Source organism: Pristiophorus japonicus, chromosome 8, assembly GCF_044704955.1.
Source record: "Pristiophorus japonicus isolate sPriJap1 chromosome 8, sPriJap1.hap1, whole genome shotgun sequence".
Lineage (NCBI taxonomy): Eukaryota > Metazoa > Chordata > Chondrichthyes > Pristiophoridae > Pristiophorus > Pristiophorus japonicus.
This window is the reverse complement of record NC_091984.1, coordinates 18,441,013-18,460,676: the sequence shown is the minus strand read 5'-3', so window position 1 is coordinate 18,460,676 and position 19,664 is coordinate 18,441,013. Positions and strand designations below refer to the sequence as shown.

At 48.5% G+C, this 19,664-nt stretch overlaps 1 protein-coding gene across 1 annotated transcript in view; it reads left to right on the top strand.

Moving 5' to 3' along the window:
* ak5 (adenylate kinase 5) overlaps nt 1-19,664 on the top strand; it is a 113,560-nt gene that overhangs the window by 71,609 nt on the left and 22,287 nt on the right. Inside the window, exons 9-10 of the mRNA XM_070885985.1 lie at nt 17,325-17,367; nt 19,319-19,354. Of these exons, the coding sequence (XP_070742086.1) occupies nt 17,325-17,367; nt 19,319-19,354 (79 nt within the window). The remainder of the gene's footprint in view (nt 1-17,324; nt 17,368-19,318; nt 19,355-19,664) is intronic.

Here is a 19,664-nt window from a genome sequence, read left to right as displayed (position 1 = left end):
ACCGAATCTCGTTACAGGACCAGTACCCACTACCCAAAGCAGATGACCTGTTCATAACGCTAGCAGGGGGGAAGTCGTTCACCAAGCTGGATCTAACCTCTGCTTATGTGACACAGGAGCTGGCTGAACTTTCGAAAAAATTGCCATCCATTAACATGCACAGAGGACTGTTCATATACCACAGATGCCCTTTTGGGATTCGCTAGGCTACGGCCATTTTCCAGAGGAACATGGAGAATCTGCTGAAATCGGCTCCGCGCACCGTGGTGTTTCAAGACGAAATCCTGATCACTGGTTGCAACACCACCGAACACTTGCACAACCTGGAAGAGGTTCTAAAGTGACTGAACAGAGCGGGACTCAGGCTGAAACGTCCAAGTGTATTTTCCTGGCGCCAGAGGTTGAATTTGTGGGGAGAAAGATTGCGGCAGACAGCATCAGACCCACGGACTCCAAGACGGAGGCCATCAAGAATGCACCCAGACCACAGAATATGATGGAGCTGCGTTCATTCCTGGAACTCCTCAACTATTTTGGTAACTTTCTACCGAGGTTGAGCACTTTGCTGGAACCTTTGCATTTATTGCTACGCAAGGGTGACGACTGGGTTTGGGGTAAATCTCAAGAGACAGCCTTTAATAAGGCCAGAAACCTGCTATGTTCTAACAAGTTACTTGTATTGTATGACCTGTGTAAATGTTTAGTACTAGCTTGTGATGCGTACATGGTTGGTTGTGTGTTACAGCAAGCCAATGTGTCAAGGAAACTGCAACCGGTTACATATGCATCCAGAAGTTTATCTAAAGCTGAAAGAGCCTACAGTATGGTTGAGAGTGAAGCATTAGCATGCGTATACGGGGTTAAGAAAATGTACTAATACCTATTTGGACTCTGGTTCGAGCTCGAAACCGACCACAAATTGCTAATTTTGCTGTTCTCAGAAAGCAGAGGTATTAACATCAATGCATCATCCCGCATCCAAAGAGGGGCTCTAATGTTATCTGCGTATGATTATGTAATCCGCCACAGACCAGACACTGAGAACTGTGCTGATGCCCTCAGTCAGCTACCATTGCCCACCACCGGGGTGGAAATGGTGCATCCCGCAGACATGCTTCTTGTAATGGATGCTTTTGAGAGCGAGGGGTCACCTGTCATGGCTCGCCAGATCAGGACCTGGACTAGCCAGGACCCTGTGCTATCATTAGTAAAAATCTGTGTCCTTAATGGGAGCTGGTCGGCGGTTCCCGGGGAAATGCAAGATGAAATTAATCCCTTTTACCGACACAAGGATGAAGTGTCCATCCATTCGGATTGTCTCCTATGGGGGAATCGCGTAGTTTTGCCAAAAAAAGGCAGGGAAACATTTATACTCGACCTACACTGTACCCACCCAGGCATAGTCATGATGAAGATTATTGGTGGCCCAGCATTAACTCGGAATTGGAGTCATGCGTACACCAATGTAACACTTGCTCATAGTTGAGCAATGCACCAAGGGAGGTCCCACTGAGTCTGTGGAGATGGCCCTCCAAACCGTAGATTTCACTGGCCCCTTTCTAGGAAAGATGTTCTTAATAGCAGTGGACGCTTACTCTAAATGGATTGAATGTATAATAATTTCATCATGTACGTCCACTGCCACCATTGAAAGCCTCCGGGCCATGTCGCCACTCATGGTTTGTCCGACGTCCTGGTTAGTGACAATGGACCATGTTTCACCAGCTCAGAATTTAACGAGTTCATGACCCGCAATGGTATCAAGCATGTCAGGTCTGTCCCATTTAACCCCGCATCCAATGGTCAAGCGCAACGGGCAGTCCAAACTATCAAGCAGAGTTTGAAACACGTGACGGACGGTTCCCTGCAGACCCGGTTATCTCGGATTCTGCTCAGCTACCGGACGCGACCCCACTCGCTTACTGGTGTTCCCCCGGCAGAATTGTTATTGAAGAGAGCACTCAAAACCAGGCTCTCCTTAGTCCACCCGGATCTCAATAATCATGTCGAAACCCAGCGTCACCGGCATAAAAATGTGCACCACGATCGTGCGGCTGTATCGCGTGACATTGAGGTTTGTTCTTAATTACGGCCATGGTCCCAAATAGGTTGCTGGCACTGTTTTAGCCAAGGAGGGGAATAGAGTGTTTGTTTTCAAACTGTTGAATGGACAAACGTGCAGAAAGCACTTGGATCAGACCAAACTGCGATTCACTGACAACCAAGAACAGTTTGAAGAGTACATTACCATCATTGATCCACCAACACACATCCAACTGACAATCGACCTTGCTGTCAATCACGAGGATGAACCCACCATGCCTGACAGTCCGATCAGACCAGCCGCGCTGCATTGCAGCAACGATCCGACCAACTCACCCATACCAGAACTTCAACTCAGGCGATCGACCCGGGAACGTCGAGCTCGGATCGCCTCACCTTGTAAATAACTTGTATCTAAGACTTGGGGGGGCGGCGGGGAGTGATGTTATGTATGTAAACCTTACTTGTGTGTAAGACTTGCCACCAGGGGGCGCAGCTGTGGGAGACCCAAGGGTCACCTGCACACCCCGGGCAAGCAGGTATAAAAGACAATCTACCATGCTGCTTCCTCACTCTGGAGTTACGTTAAAGAGACCAAGGTCACAACAGTTTGAGCTTACAGTATATACTCTTGTGGAGTTATTCTGAACATAACAGGTAGGATGGCAGTAAACAATTTCATAAATTCATTCTTGCCATGTTGTCCCTAAGGCTCGTATTTCTTGTCACTAAAAACAGAACATGCTGAAAACACTCAGCAGTGTCAAGGAGCATCTGTGGAGAGAGAAGCCAGTTAACGTTTCCGGTCGGTGGCCTTCCCTCAGAACCAGTTTCCAGTCAGATGCTACCCGAGTGTTCCCCGACTATTTTTGTGTCTATTTCCGATTTCCAGCAACCGTCGTACTTTGCTTTTGGTTTTAGCATTTCTTGTAACTGCATTGTAACATTCTAATTTGATTGTTTCGCCGGAAAGATTTATATTACTTTTTAAAATTTGATCAACTCTATTTATGGGCTACGGGAGATGGCTTTCGTTTTGCTTTGAATGCCAAGGTTTGGGCGATCAGTCTTCATCATACAATCAGTGCTCACTGAGTGTGTCGCTTGTTAAACATTAGTCCTGTGGGGCGCCCAATGGCCCAGCTGGTTAAAGTGGTCGGTCACGCACCACGGGGTACGGTAGTGTAGTGGGGGGGGGAGGGAAATGCAAGGGATCCAATTCTCTCCTCTTCTTCCAAAGGAGCTGACTCCTTATGGTGTACATTTCTACAGGCTGCTGTCCTGTACAATTGTCTATACTTCACGTGTGAGTCCAGGCGGTGAGTGTCCACAGGTTACGTGACAAAGGGGGGCAGCAGAGCCAAACCTGATCTGTATCTATTTTACTCATTCTTGTCTATAGCAAGGCCGGCATTTAATACCCATCCCTATTTGCCCTGAGAAGGTGGTGCTGGGAGAGGCTTGCTAGGCCACTTCGCAAGGCAGTTAAAAGTCAACCGCATTGGTGTAGGACTGAGGAAAAAAAGAAAGACTTCCATTTATATAGCGCCTTTCACGACCATCGGACGTCTCAAAGCACTTTAGAAACATAGAAACATAGAAAATAGGTGCAGGAGTAGGCCATTCGGCCCTTCGAGCCTGCACCGCCATTCAATAAGATCATGGCTGATCATTCACCTCAGTATCCCTTTCCTGCTTTCTCTCTATACCCCTTGATCCCTTTAGCCATAAGGGCCATATCTAATTCCCTCTTGAATATATCTAACGAACTGGCATCAGCAACTCTCTGCGGAAGAGAATTCCACAGGTTAACAACTCTCTGAGTGAAGAAGTTTCTCCTCATCTCAGTCCTAAATGGCTTACCCCTTATCCTAAGACTGTGACCCCCAACATCGGGAACATTCTTTACAGCCAGTTAAGAACTTTTCGAGTGTAGTCACTGTTGTAACGTGGGAAATGCGGCAGCCAATTTGCTCACAGCAACTCCCGCAAACAGCAATGTGACAATGACCAGATAAACTGTTTTTGTTTTGTTGATTGAGGGATAAATATTGGCCAGTGCACCAGGGATAACTCCCCTCCTCTTCTTCGAAATAGTGCCATGGGATCTGAGAGGGCAGACGGGGCTTCGGTTTAACGTCTCATCCGAAAGACGGCACCTCCCAACAGTGCAGCACTCCCTCCGCATTGCACTGGAGTGTCAGCCTCGATTTATGTGCTCAAGTCCCTGGAGTGGGATTCACCCTGGACTGGCGTCAGGTAGGCCAGATGAGCAGGTTTCCTTGCGTAAAGGACGTTAGTAAACCATTTGGGTTTTAACGACAAGGTCACTTATAACAATTTTTTATTTCCAGATATTTTTAGACGGAATTCCAATTTTCAAACTAACATGGTGTGATTTGAACTCTGGTTTATTATTATTATTAGTCCAGGCCTCTGGATTACTAGTTTAGTAGTTTAGTAACATAACCACTGAACTACGGTATCCTTATGATCGTCACTCTGTCCCTATCCCAGCTTTGATCACTCTCTTTTTGCCCCTCGCACTTCGCCCCCTCTCCCCACTCTTTGTCCCCAGCCTCTGCCAATGACTCTCTTCCCTTTTCCCACACCCTCCCTTGCTGACCTTTCCCAGTCACCTGGCTCCTTGTTCCCTATCTCTAACTCGGGCTAGTTAGGATTACAGTACGAAAGCACAGTCTTCTCCAACCTTTGCACAAAGCAATCTATGCCACAACCGCAATGTGAATCCTTTCATCTTTTCCTCTATACACAGTGTTCTATTTCCATATACCCTGGCTGCTGGCAGTTGGAATTCCATTATTTTCACACGTTTCTGAAAGGAAATTGTGAAAACCAAGAGTTAACATGACTAACTCCAACCAATTCCCTCCCCTCACAACACACACTAGCTCCAAACACCACTGTGAGCCTCGTCTCATTGACACCAACACCGCTTCCTGCGTCAGTGGAATTTTGTTTGCTGAAGGTGTTTTTCAAAAAAATATTTAAATTCCACTTGACTTCTATTAGCACGGAATCCAACTGAGAGAATTATGGCAGCGAATGCGAAACGCTAAAGCGTATTAAAATCATCGGTGTGGGTGAATGGAAACATCTCGCATTATTCCCTGTTCACTCTTTTTCTGTACCCTTGTCTCAAGGCCTGTCAAAGGCTTGTATTTAAATGAGTTTTTTTTTAAAAACTGTCCCTCGGAATGGAATTAATTTTCCATTGACAGCTCCTTTTGTTGCAGAAATCTGTGGATGTGACCTATCTGGCTAAATCCGTGTGCTTTGAATGCTGTTGTATTGCAGACTCCCTGCAGATCATCGAATCATACAGCACAGAAGGACGTCACATTCGGCCCATCGTGTCGTAACAGCTCTTTGAAAGAATGATCCAATTAGTCCCTGCCCTTTCCCCATAGCCTTGAATTTTTTTCCTTTTCAAGTATTTATCCAATTTCCTTTTGAAAGTTACTATTGAAGCTGCTTCTGTCTCCCTTTCAGGCAGTGCGTTCCAGATCACAACAGTTTGCAGCATAATAAAAATTCTCCTCACCTCCCTGCTGGTTCTTTTGCCAATTACCTTAAATCCGTGTCCTCTGGTTACAGGAGGGGCCAAATGGCCTCCTATTTCTTATGTTCTTATGTCACCGACCCTCCTACCACTGGGGAGAGTTTCTCCCCATCTATTCTATCAAAACCCCTCATAATTTTGAACACGCTGCCAACCGACCCCTTACCCTTAAACTTACATCATCATCATAGGCAGTCCCTCGAAATCGAGGAAGACTTGCGTCCACTCTAAAAGTGAGTTCTCAGGTGACTGTACAGTCCAGTACGGGAATTACAGTCTCTCACAGGTGGGACAGATAATGGTTGAGGGAAGGGGTGGGTGGGACTGGTTTGCCGCACGCTCCTTCCGCTCACTGCGCTTGATTTCTGCATGCTCTCGGCGATGAGACTCGAGGTGCTCAACGCCCTCCCGGATGCTCTTCCTCCACTTCGGGCGGTCTTGGGCCAAGGATTTCCAGGTGTCGGTGGGGATGTTGCACTTTATCAAGGAGGCTTTGAGGATGTCATTGAAACGTTTCCTCTGCCCACCTGGGGCACGCTTGCCGTGTAGGAGTTCCGAGTAGAGCGCTTACTTTGGGAGTCTCGTGTCAGGCATGTGGACGATGTGGCCTGCCCAACAGAGCTAGTCCAGGCTAGATCCAAGGTTGTCTCATCCTCTGTCGTCGAACTACAGTACACGGACGACCCTTGCGTCTGCGCACATTCAGAGGCTGAACTCCAAGCCATCATCAACATCTTCACCGAGGCGTACGAAAGCATAGGCCTTACTCTAAACATCCGTAAGACAAAGGTCCTCCACCAACCTGACCCCACCGCACAGCACTGCCCCCCCGGTATCAAAATCCATGGCGCGGCCCTGGACAACATGGACCACTTTCCATACCTTGGGAGCCTACTATCAGCAAGGGCAGACATCGACGACAAGGTCCAAACTTACAAAAGGATTACTGGTGACCCAACCCCCATTAGCCTGGGAATCCCAGGTCCAAGATTATTTATCTGCAGGAGAGTGAAATGAAACTACAGTGGGTTATAATTTATAATTAGACAATTATATAAACGGAACGCCCATTTTGTATTTTGTTGATTGTCTGGTCATATGTCTCAATGCTGTTTGTGGGAGCTTGCAGTGCGCAAATTGGCTGCCACATTACCTGCATTACAACAATGACTACACTTCAAAGAAATATTTCATTGGCTGAAAAGGGCTTTGGCCTGCCATGAGGTGGTGAAAGGTGCTATATAAATACATGTCTTTTTTATCTGCCTCATCTCTCAGCTGCATTTCTGTTCCATTTGCATAGGTACCTGTGGACACTCTGGGTATCACTCACAAACTCTCCCCCCTCACCTCCAAAGGATCCGTGAAATCTGTTTGGAAGAACTGGTCTAAATCAGCCCGGTGCATCAAAGTTCCTCTCTCGGCATCGCACTGAGTAGACTGTAGGGTCGGAATTTTCTGTACCTGGGCTGGTCGGGTGTGGGCAGTCGCCGTGGCGGGTCGCGTTCTTCATTCCAATCCGCTCCTGAGATCAACGTTATGTTAATGGGCCCTATTAAGGCTGCCCTGCGCGTTACACGGCCCTATTAAATGCTGCAGATCTGATGATGTCATCGATGAGACATTTTCAGGCGGGATATTTAAAAGAGCCATGACCACATTGCATTTGAAGGTTCATCTCGGAGTGTACAGGCAGCACACAGCACCATTGGAGTATTCCAAACAGTGCCAGACATTACTGCACAGAGACCCAGGTTCTCCAATGACTCCCTCCAGATACTTATGGAGGGAGTCACAGCACGCAGGGAGGTCCTTTCTTTCCTCCCAATGGGCGGAAGGGACCTCCCCAGCAGACCAAAGGAAGTTGGCTCCAAATAACAGAAGAGGTCAACAATAGGGATGTTGTCCCGAGAACCTGGGTGCAGTGCTGCAAACATTTCAATTATCTCATTAGATGAGCAAAGGTAAGTGCAAAGCTATGCTCAAATTCATCCTACTGCACCTCTCATCACATCCTCATCACTCTGCCTTCCCTACCCTACTCCTGCACATCATTACTCACACCAACTTACCTTGCACCTCCACCCATCCCCCTCACTCTATCTACATTATCATTCATCCCCATCTGACTAACACTCACCCTCATCCTAATACAATCATATCAACTCACAACACACAAGGAGGCCACTTGGTATTTCCATCCCACTCCATCATAGTCACCCTCTAAAGATGTAACCCACACTGTTGTATATGCAGACTGTGGATGTACTCTATGTGTACCTACGGTGTGATTGCATAAGATGGAGACTTGTTTACCTGATGGACTGTCAATAAGGTTTACACTGTGTACCTACATGCTGACACCACTAGAGGGTGCAACTGGTGGAGACTGGGGGTTTCCTGCCCTGGTGGCAGGGCCCTGTATAAAAGGCTGCACACCATGCTTGTACAGCACTCTGGAGTTTGGAATAAAGAACCAAGGTCATTACAGTTTGAGTATAACACATTGCCTCGTGGAGTCATTCATAAGTACATCATAGACATAACAACTGGCAACGAGAATAAGGACTTTCACGCGACCATAGCTACCTTTGGCAAACTAAAAGACTTTGCAGAAGGTGATGATCGGGATGCCTTCACAGAAAGGCTCGAGCAATATTTCGTGGCAAACGACCTGGCAGGGGAGACGGACACATTGGCGGAGAAGCGCAAGGCTATACTGCTGACCAGTTGTGGGCCCGAGGTCTACCGCCTCGTCAGGAACTTGCTGGCACCCACGAAGGCCAAGGATAAGACATACGATGAGCTGACTGAACTAATTCACAACCAACTTAAACCAAAAGAGAGCATCCTCACGGCCAGGCACAGATTCTACACTCACCGCAGACCTGAGGGCCAGGAGATTGCAAAATATGCTGTCGACCTCAGGAGACTTGCGGCACCGTGTGATTTTGACACACACTTCAACGAAGCATTGCGAGACATCTTTGTTATAGGAATTGGCCACGAGGGCCTCCTTAACAAGCTATTATCTGCCGACACCACAGTCAACCTGCAGAAAGCCATCGGCATCAGTCAGGCGTTCATGACCTCGACCTGCAGCACCAAGCAAATTATTCATCCTGTGGACTCAAACCCGGCAAGTACTGTACACAGAATGGTGCCTTTCACAGTCAAGACTGTAGAACGTGGCTCTGCCCAAGGCAGAGAGCACAGACCTCAGGGTTCCAGAACTCAGAGTCTGCCCAGGGCTGCTAATCGAGTAGCACCATGCTGGCATTGCGGAGGAAACCATAGGGCTCACCAGAGTCGGTTTGCTGAGTATGTATGCAAAGCCTGTAACATGAAGGGCCACCTCCAGCATATGTGTCAAAGAAATACAACTCACCGTTTAGCAGAGGAGTCAGTAGATAACTTTGAATCCAGCGAGAGTATGATGATTTGGCAAGTGAGACAGCTCAGCCCCAAGAAGAAGTGTATGGAGTGTATACCTGCACCACCGATTGTCCTCCAGTGAAGATGGAAGTTGAGATAAACGGCGTTCCAGTCTTCATGGAAGTGGACATGGGAGTGAGCCAGTCAGTGATGAGCCAGGATGCCTTCGAGAGGCTATGGAACGAAAAACGACCCGAGCTAGTTCCAGTACAGGAAAAGTTGCGCACCTACACCAAGGAGCTGATCCCAGTTCTTGGTAGTGCGGATGTAAGCGTAATCCATTATAGCATTCTGCACAAGTTACCTCTGTGGATTGTTGCAGGTGATGGTCCAACGCTACTCGGAAGAAGGTAGATGGGGAAGATCCAGTGAAAATGGGAAGACCTCTTTATTGTGTTCCTAACACAGATGAGACTGCACACAGGGAGGTTAAAGTAACAGTGACCTCAGTCTTTATTGAGACACACCAGAGTGAGGAACAGGCCTTAAGGGCCGGCTTATATACAGTGCTCCCAGGGGATGCTGGGATCCCTTGGGACTTCAGGGGATGCACTCCCTGGTGGTGGAACATGGGAGTGCATGCTTTACAGATACACAACATCACTCACCCCCAAAGTCAAAGTGAAAACTATTTACAAGGTGAGGCGGTCGGGAGCCTTTCTTTCCCTGGTGGACCGCCTCGGTACAAATGTCTGTTCTGGTGTGTTGGCTGTGCCCTCACTGGGCTGGCGTGTTGTTGGCCCTGCAGGGCTGCTGGGTGAGCCTGGTCTTGCTGGGCTGTTGGGCGTGATGGGTTAGATTTCCTGATCCGGGGTGGTGTCGTTGATCCTTTGGGTGTGTGTTGTGGGCTCGAAAAAGGTGGTGTCTGCTGTGGGTTGTTCAGGGCAGTCTGTGAACCGCAGCCTCGTTTGGTCTAAGTGCTTTCTACAAATTTGTCAATTGTCTAGTTTGACTAAAAACACTCTGCTCCCTTCTCTAGCTATCACCGTACCCACGATCCACTTGGGACCATGTCCATAGTTTAGCACATACACAGGGTCATTCAGATCAATTTCCCGTGACACAGTGGCGCGACCATCGTTTACATTTTGTTGCTGCCGCCTGCTCTCTACCTGATCATGCAGGTTGGGGTGAACCAGCGAGAGTCTGGTTTTAAGTGTCCTTTTCATGAGTAGCTCAGCCGGGGGCACTCCTGTGAGTGAGTGGGGTCTCGTGCGGTAGCTGAGCAGTACTCAGGACAAGCGGGTTTGGAGTGAGCCTTCTGTGAGTCGTTTAAGGCTCTGTTTGATTGTTTGTACTACCCGCTCTGTCTGCCCATTGGAGGCTGGTTTAAACGGGGCCGAGTTGACATGTTTGATCCCAGTGTGGGTCATGAATTCTTTAAATTCGGCACTGGTGAAACATGGCCCGTTGTCACTGACCAGTGTGTCAGGCAGGCCGTGGGTGGCAAACATGGCCCTCAGGCTTTCAATGGTGGCGGTGGCGGTGCTTCTCAACATTATTTCACTTTCAATCCATTTTGAAAAAGCATCCACCACCACCAGGAACATTTTACCGAGAAACGGGCTCACATAGTCGACATGGATCCTCGACCATGGTCTGGAAGGCCAGGACCACAAACTTAGTGGTGCCTCTCTGGGCGCGTTGCTCAACTGAGCACACACGCTGCATTGCCGTACACAGGACTCTAAGTCAGAGTCAATACCGGGCCACCACACGTGGGATCTGGCTATCGCTTTTATCATTACTATACCCGGGTGTGTGTTGTTGAGATCCGAGATGAACGTCTCCCTGCCCTTTTTGGGTAGCGCTACGCGGTTACCCCACAAAAGGCAGTCTGCCTGAATGGACAGCTCGTCCTTTCGCCGCTGGAACGACTTGATTAGCTCTTGCATTTCGACAGGGATGCTGGCCCAGCTCCCATGCAGTACACAGTTTTTTACTAGGGACAGCAGAGGATCTTGGCTGGTCCAAGTCCTAATCTGGCGGGCTGGGACAGGTGATTTATCATTTTCAAACACTTCCATGACCATCAACAAGTCTGCGGGCTGCACCACCATCAACAAGTTTGCAGGCTGCGCCATTTCAACCCCCGTGGTGGGCAATGGTAGCTGACTGGGAGCATCCGCACAGTTCTCGGTGCCTGGCCTGTGGCGGATGGTATACATAGAAACATAGAAAACATAGAAAATAGGTGCAGGAGGAGGCCATTCGGCCCTTCTAGCCTGCACCGCCATTCAATGAGTTCATGGCTGAACATTCAACTTCAGTACCCCATTCCTGCTTTCTCGCCATACCCCTTGATCCCCCTAGTAGTAAGGACCTCATCTAACTCCTTTTTGAATATATTTAGTGAATTGGCCTCAACAACTTTCTGTGGTAGAGAATTCCACAGGTTCACCACTCTCTGGGTGAAGAAGTTCCTCTGCATCTCGGTCCTAAATGGCTTACCCCTTATCCTTAGACTGTGACCTCTGGTTCTGGACTTCCCCAACATTGGGAACATTCTTCCTGCATCTAACCTGTCTAACCCCGTCAGAATTTTAAATGTTTCTATGAGGTCCCCTCTCATTCTTCTGAACTCCAGTGAATACAAGCCCAGTTGATCCAGTCTTTCTTGATAGGTTAGTCCCGCCATCCCGGGAATCAGTCTGGTGAACCTTCGCTGCACTCCCTCAATAGCAAGAATGTCCTTCCTCAGGTTAGGAGACCAAAACTGTACACAATACTCCAGGTGTGGCCTCACCAATGCCCTGTACAACTGTAGCAACACCTCCCTGCCCCTGTACTCAAATCCCCTTGCTATGAAGGCCAACATGCCATTTGCTTTCTTAACCGCCTGCTGCACCTGCATGCCAACCTTCAATGACTGATGTACCATGACACCCAGGTCTCTTTGCACCTCCCCTTTTCCTAATCTGTCACCATTCAGATAATAGTCTGTCTCTCTGTTTTTACCACCAAAGTGGATAACCTCACATTTATCCACATTATACTTCATCTGCCATGCATTTGCCCACTCACCTAACCTATCCAAGTCGCTCTGCAGCCTCACAGCATCCTCCTCGCAGCTCACACTGCCACCCAACTTAGTGTCATCCACAAATTTGGAGATACTACATTTAATCCCCTCATCTAAATCATTAATGTACAGTGTAAACAGCTGGGGCCCCAGCACAGAACCTTGCGGTACCCCACTAGTCACTGCCTGCCATTCTGAAAAGTACCCATTTACTCCTACTCTTTGCTTCCTGTCTGACAACCAGTTCTCAATCCATGTCAGCACACTACCCTGATAGCGCAAGTGCCCACCTTTGTATGCGGGCTGAGGCATTGGTATTTATCCCCTTGCTTTCAGCGAACAGGGATATGAGGGGCTTGTGATCGGTTTCCAGCTCAAATTTGAGGCCAAACAGGTACTGATGCGTTTTCTTTACCCCAAACACACACGCTAATGCTTCTTTCTCAATCATGCTGTAGGCCCTCTCGGCCTTAGACAAGCTCCTGGAGGCATAGTCGACAGGTTGCAACTTCCCTGTAACGTTAGCTTGTTGTAATACATACCCGACTCCATAAGACGACGCATCACATGCTAGCACAAGTCTTTTACACGGGTTATACAATACAAGCAGCTTGTTGGAGCATAAAATGTTTCTAGCTTTCTCAAAAGCAATTATTTGGTTTTTTCCCCATACCCAGTTCTCACCTTTACGCAATAACACATGTCGGAGCTCTAAGAGGGTGCTTAACCCCGGTAGGAAGTTACCAAAATAGTTGAAGAGTCCCAGGAACGACCGCAGCTCCGTGACGTTCTGTGGCCTGGGCGCGTTCCTGATAGCCTCTGTCTTGGCGTCTATGGGCCGAATGCCGTCCGCCGCGATCTTTCTTCCCAAAAACTCCACTTCTGTTGCCATGAAGATGCATTTCGACCTCTTCAGCCGCAGCCCTACGCGATCCAGTCGCTGGAGGATCTCCTCCAGGTTTTGTAGGTGCTCGACGGTGTCCCGATCCGTGACCAATATGTCGTCCTGAAAAACCACCGTGCATGATACCGACTTGAGTAGGCTCTCCATGTTTCTCTGGAAAATCGTTGCAGCCGACCGAATTCCAAATGGGCATCTGTTGTAGATGAACAGTTCCTTGTGCATGTTAATGCAGGTGAGGCTCTTCGAAGACTCCTCCAGCTCCTGTATCATGTAGGCCGAAGTCAGGTCGAGCTTGGTGAATGTCTTGCCTCCTGCCAGCATCGCAAATAGGTCGTCTGCCTTAGTTAGCGGGTATTGGTCCTGTAGCGAGAAACGATTAACAGTTACTTTATAATCACCGCAAATCCTGACCGTGCCATCACTTTTGAGTACTGGAACAATCGGGCTGGCCCACTCGCTGAATTCCACTGGGGAGACGATGCTCTCGCGTTGCAGCCTGTCCAGCTCGATTTCCACTCTCTCCCTCATCATGTGAGGTACCGCTCGCACCTTTTGGTGAATTGGTTGTGCCTCTGGGACCAAGTGGATCCACACCTTCGCCCCGGAAAAGTTTCCAATGCCTGGCTCAAAAAGGGAAGGAAATTTGTTCAGAACCTGGGTACATGAGGCCTCATCAACATGTGATAGCGCTTGGATGTCATCCCAGTTCCAGTGGATTTTGCCCAGCCAGCTCCTTCCAAGCAGTGTGGGGCCATCGCCCGGGACAATCCAGAGTGGCAGTTCGTGCACCGTGCCCTCGTAGGTGACCTTGACCATGGCACTGCCCAGGATAGTGATGAGCTCTTTGGTGTACGTTCTCAGTTTCGTGTGGATGGGGCTCAGGGCTGGTCTGAGTGCCTTGTTGCACCACAGTCTCTCAAACATCTTTTTACTCATGATGGATTGGCTAGTGCCAGTGTCCAGTTCCATGGCTACGGGTAAGCCATTGAGTTTTACGTTTAGCTCTAGCAATCGATTTCCTTCGTGCTCAGAGGCAGAGCAAAACCTCACCTTCACTTGGGCCAGGCACCAGAGAACAGACCAGCGCAGCACCTGAGGCACAGACCGTCCATCGCGACTGCGTGGCAATGCTCCAACCGGAACGATCTAAAAATATCTTCCCGGCTCCAGTGGCAGGACTCCTGGGGAGGAAGATTGAATTCACACGTACCCTTCCAGCATTTGTGCCAGAATCGCGGCAGAGAAGGATCAAGGCAGTCGACCTCGAGGACAGAGGCAAGATGGTGTCCTTGCTGCAGCCAGGGGCAGTGTGGCTGAAAAAAAAGATGGCTGCGGCAACATCACGAGGTGCAACGCTGAGGGACCAATATACGTGGTGTCCAACAAAGGATTTGATTGGGGTAAAGCCAGCAGGGTTCTCTTAAAGGAGACCTGCAACCAACTGAACTTAAAGAGACATTGTATGCATGGCAATCAATGTAACGAACCGATTAAGATTGTGAACAGAATGTTGTTGCGAGATGTCAGGAATAGAGTTTCCCCAAGAGTAGCAAGCGAGCGAATTCGGGAAGGTAAAGGCGCTGATCCTGATACCCTGCCCCAGGTCTATCCCACGCTGCAGCCACCCAGTGGCACCATTCGCCACGGACCTGGAAACGAAAACAGCTCCAATACATGCAGTCGGCCGCCGTTGCCCACCACCAGGGTGGAGACGGCACAGCCCCCAGACCCAGTCGCTACCTCGGCCGCGTCCGGGAGCGAAAGGTCAGAACCAACGAGTTCCCCAAACGGGACCTGGAATAGCCAGGATCCCAACACCGTTAGAGAGCAGGCAGAAAACTCTGCAGCCCTCAGAGGAGGACAGGGAGGCCACACACATCTGTGGCTCTGTTCACCACTAGGCCCTGAATCCTGGCTCGGTGAGCGAACCTAACCCACCCCGCTAGCAGGGGACGCAGCGCTGCCATCAGACGACTAGCACACCGTCTGGTTGCTCTGGAACCCGCATCCTCGCATACCTGTACTGCTACCTCAGTACTGACCATGACTGAACCATGAATGCAATCTACCCAATCCTGGCGCACAACCGCAAAACATAACGAATGTAAGTCACTGAACCTAGGTGCCACAATACAAACTGAAAAAAAAAAATATTTTCTTCCTTTCTTTGTACTTGCAGTGTTTTCTGACCCTGTGTGTTACTGTAATGGACCAGTTGCATGATCTCACTGTGGGGGCGGAGGGTGGGGTAGGGTGGAAATGGATGTATGTAGCCATGGACGCACACATTGATCACACCCAGAACCCACTGGAACTTCCACCGCATCATCGAACCATCCAATCTGATAACCACTACCCAACGTTGTGGCAAAAGGACTTGGGCGTTAACAGGGAGAGAGCCAAGCCAAAGCACAGCCAAGGTGCAAGGGCTATTAGCACTTAAGTCTGGGGAGAGCTAAGCCAGAGCACATAGTGCAAAGGTAATTGGCACAAAGGACTTGGGGGAGAGTGATGTTGTATATGCAGACTATGGATTTACTGTATGATTGCATAAGATGGCGACTTGTTTACCTGATGTACTATAAATAAGGTTTACACTGTGTACATACATGCTGGCACTACTAGAGGGTGCAACTGGTGGAGACCGTGGGTGAAGATTGGGAAGCCTTTACGGAGCAGCTCGACCAATATTTCGTAGCAAACGACCTGGTAGGCGATGATCCGGCCACGCTGGCAGATAAGCTCAGAACTATCCTGTTGACCAGTTGTGGGCCTGCGGTCTACAGCCTCATCAGGGACTTGCTTGCACCAGAGAAAACAACAACCAAGTCATATGAGGAGCTGAAAGTGCTCATTCGGGACCAACTCAAACCGAAGGAGAGCATCCTCACGGCCAGGCATCGATTTTATACACACCGCCGTCCCGAGGGCCAGGAAATCGCGAAGTACGCTGCCAACCTCAGGAGTCTGGCAGGACCGTGTGAATTCGGCGCATCCCTCACCGAATTGTTGCGGGACGTCTTCGTAACCGGCATCAGTCATGAAGCCCTTCTTCACAGGCTACCTGTCTGCCAAACCACCGTCACTCTGCAGAAGGCCATCAGCACCAGCCAGGCGTTCATGATTCTGAGGACCAAGGTGAGTCAGTATACACGGCACCCATGCTGATGTAATAGATGGGAGGTCAAGTAGAGATGACAGTAGCAATCTGTCAATGGTGTGATAGGTTGTACCAATGAGGTGGCAGTGGATCCTAACTTTGCTGAAAAGATTTGCAACCTCTAGAAAGCTAAATCTGTGCTGACAATGCAGTCAGAAATAGCATCGGCCTTAGGAAAGTGAGCAGCTGTGAGGTGGGGGTATTTATTGTGCTTTCCATGCTGTGCACTAATGAGCTGGATCAATGGCCACTGAACTTCCGCCTCAGGTTCACAGACGTAGTTCCCAAGCTGCGTGATTCCCGTGCTCATCCAAGGAAATTTGAACAGTAGGGTTAAAAAGACACTTAAGGGCCTGATCAGCATCTCATAATGAGCTAAATTACCTCGACCACTTCTGCTGTTCGGGTCGGAAAAGGCATGACAACGGGTTCCCGACCCGCTCCAACTTATTTCAAATTTCCCAGCAGACCCACCTTCAATCACGCCCGCACGCTGCCAGAAAATTCCGGCCTTGATATCTTAGAGATTGGATGCTTCTCAAGGTCTTTTCCAAATTGTTCATTAAGTTAATATGATGATGCAAATTAACATGGTGATTCAGTAAAACCATACCCTCTCAATTACCTTATTTACCCTCGCAAACCTTCCATATTCCTAAAGCCCTATATTAGATCTCCCCACTCCCCCCAACCTTCTCTAATCCAATGAAATAAGCCCCAAATTTTCTGGTCTTCATAACTACAACTAACTACAGCCAGGCGCAGCTCCCGCCCCCCCCACCCACCCCTGCCACCTCCATGCCCGGCAGCCCCCCACCTCGCCCAGTCCAGCCCAACAGAGTGTGAAGACTCCTGATAGGTCAGGAATTCCCAATGGCTTTCATTGCCATTAAACAAATCTATGGTTGCTTTTGTTTGCTGCATCATGAAAGTGCATCCCTCTCCAAACCACAGTGCAAATGCAGTGCAATACTCTTGTAAATATTCATAGTATTATCTACACTCTGATTTGATTGCTGTATTGTGGTACTTAGGACTTTGCTCAAAGCCAATGCTTGCTTCAACTCAAACTGCATGAATGACGAATGACAGTCCTATATAACTGTAGGACTCGAAACTTATGTAACATCCATCTACTTTCAATAAGCTTTTCCATTTTACCTTTGCATTTTGGCAGATTGATAACCAGTCCATAGCCTCCGAAGATACCAAAATGGAAGGTCAGTATTGATGTTAACTTGGAATCCCAGTCACGGGGCCAAGGCTTGTCGTGCAGGATACTACAACAACAGCTTATATTTATATAGCGTCTTTAACGTAGTAAGCCATCCCAAGGTGCTTCACAGGAGTATTATGAGACAAAAATTTGACACCAAACCACATAAGGAGAAATTAGGGCAGGTGACCAAAAGCTTGGTCAAAGAGGTAGGTTTTAAGGAGTGTCTTGAAGGTGGAAAGAGAGGTAGAGAGGCGGAGAGGTTTAGGCAGGGAGTTCCAGAGCTTGGGCCCTAGGCAACAGGAGGCACGGCCACCAGTGGTTGAGCGATTATAATCAGGAATGCTCAAGAGGGCAGAATTAGAGGAGCGCAAACATCTCGGGGAGGTTATGGGGCTGGAGGAGATTACAGAGATCGGGAGGGGGCAAGGCCATGGAGGGATTTGAAAACAAGGATGAGAATTTTGAAATCGAGGCGCTGCTTAACCGGGAGCCAATGTAGGTCAGCGAACACAGGGGTGATGGGTGAGCGGGACTTGGTCCGAGTTAGGACACGGGCAGCCGAGTTTTGGATCATCTGTAGTTTATGTAGGGTAGAAGGTGGGAGGCCGGCCTTAAAGGTTATTTGTTTTGTCGGCCGACTGCCAGGTCGGCAGGAAAATTATGCCCCCGGGTCCGGCCAGGCTGCCAACAAGCAGCCCAGCAAACCCCTCTTGGATGTCATCGGCAAGGCGCTGATGACTGACAGCTGCGGACACTCCGTCCCGCCCCCATGATGCTCCACTTCCGCCCTGCTGGGAAACCCCCCCCCCCCCACCACCCCCCAAGGAGCTGAGTTTCGCTGGATAGGTCACCACATCCATTGCGGTGGCCACAACACTTCAAAAACGGTAGGTGCGGCCCATTTCTGGCGGAGGGCAATTTCTACCCCCGGGAGTCCTGTGTAGAATGAGATTGAGTCGAAGGAGCATAGATTGTTACACTACAGAAACAGGTCATTCACCATGAAATCTGTATTGATGTTTCACTGCACATGACCCACCAAAACTAATCCCACTCTTCTGCTCACTCCCCATGCCACCTATCTAATTCACTGTTAAAATAATCCATGGACTCTGCCTCAACAACGGCTTGTAGCAGAGAACGTTGCACAAGGAGTAGTGGGAATCTGGAACTCCCTGCCCCCAAAAGCCTATTGGATGGTGGGTCAATTGAAATTTTCAAGACTGAAAGTGATCGATTTCTGTGAGATAAGGGTATAAAAGAATACGGAGCAAAGGCGGGTAAATGGAGTTGGGATAGCGATCGTACTGAATGGCAGAGTGGGCTCACGAGTTCTATGTTTTTCACAACCTCAGGATGGCCCAAAGTGTTTATTGGATTATAGTACGCCTGTGGCCCAGTGCCTAGGAACAGATGTTCCTTGGTCCCACATTGCTTGATTAATAAAAATCATTCAATCTCAGTTTTAAAATTTTCAATTGATGCCCCCCTGCTCCCCTAGCCTCAACAGCTTTTCGGGGAAGAGAGTTCCAGATTTCCACTGCTCTTTGTGCGAAGAAGGGCATAGCATTCATTTTAAGGTTATTACCCCCTTATTCTGGATTCTCACACCATCTAATCAAATCCTGTAACCATCTTAATCCGAATGGCCTACTCCTGCACCTATTTTTCTATGTTTCGATGTTTCTACCCCTTAACTTTCTATACAAGGGAATAAAAGCTTAGTAAAAATGGCTTGATGTCTCCCTCATCAGGATTTGACACTGAAATGTCACCTTGGACAGAACATGATTAATACAAAACTATTCAAACAGTGCAACTGGTCTCCTGTTCTGTTTGATGCTTTGTTTTTTTTTGCACCAGCCACAAAATCTGAAATATGAAGAGAGATCAGAAACACAGCTTCTGTGATAAGTCTGCTAACTTTCTTTTAATAATTTCTATTTTTGCAGAAAATTTGAAGAGAGCCAAGATCATCTTTGTTGTCGGTAAGCAGCATTTACAGCAGGGGTAGGCAGTACCCTCTCCTGACTCCTCTAGTGACGGAGTGTGTCTATTTGAACCTACCAACACATTTTTCATTTGTGAGAGAGGCAAAACTACAGCAGGGATACAATCAAGCATTAACGCACACAAAACAACGATGTGTATTTATATAGCGCCTTTAACGTAGTAAAACATCCCAAGGCGCTTCACAGGAGTGTTATAAGACAAAACAAATAAATTTGACACCCAGCCAGAAAAGAAGAAATTACGTCAGATGACCAAAAGCTTGGTCAAAGAGGTAGGTTTTAAGGA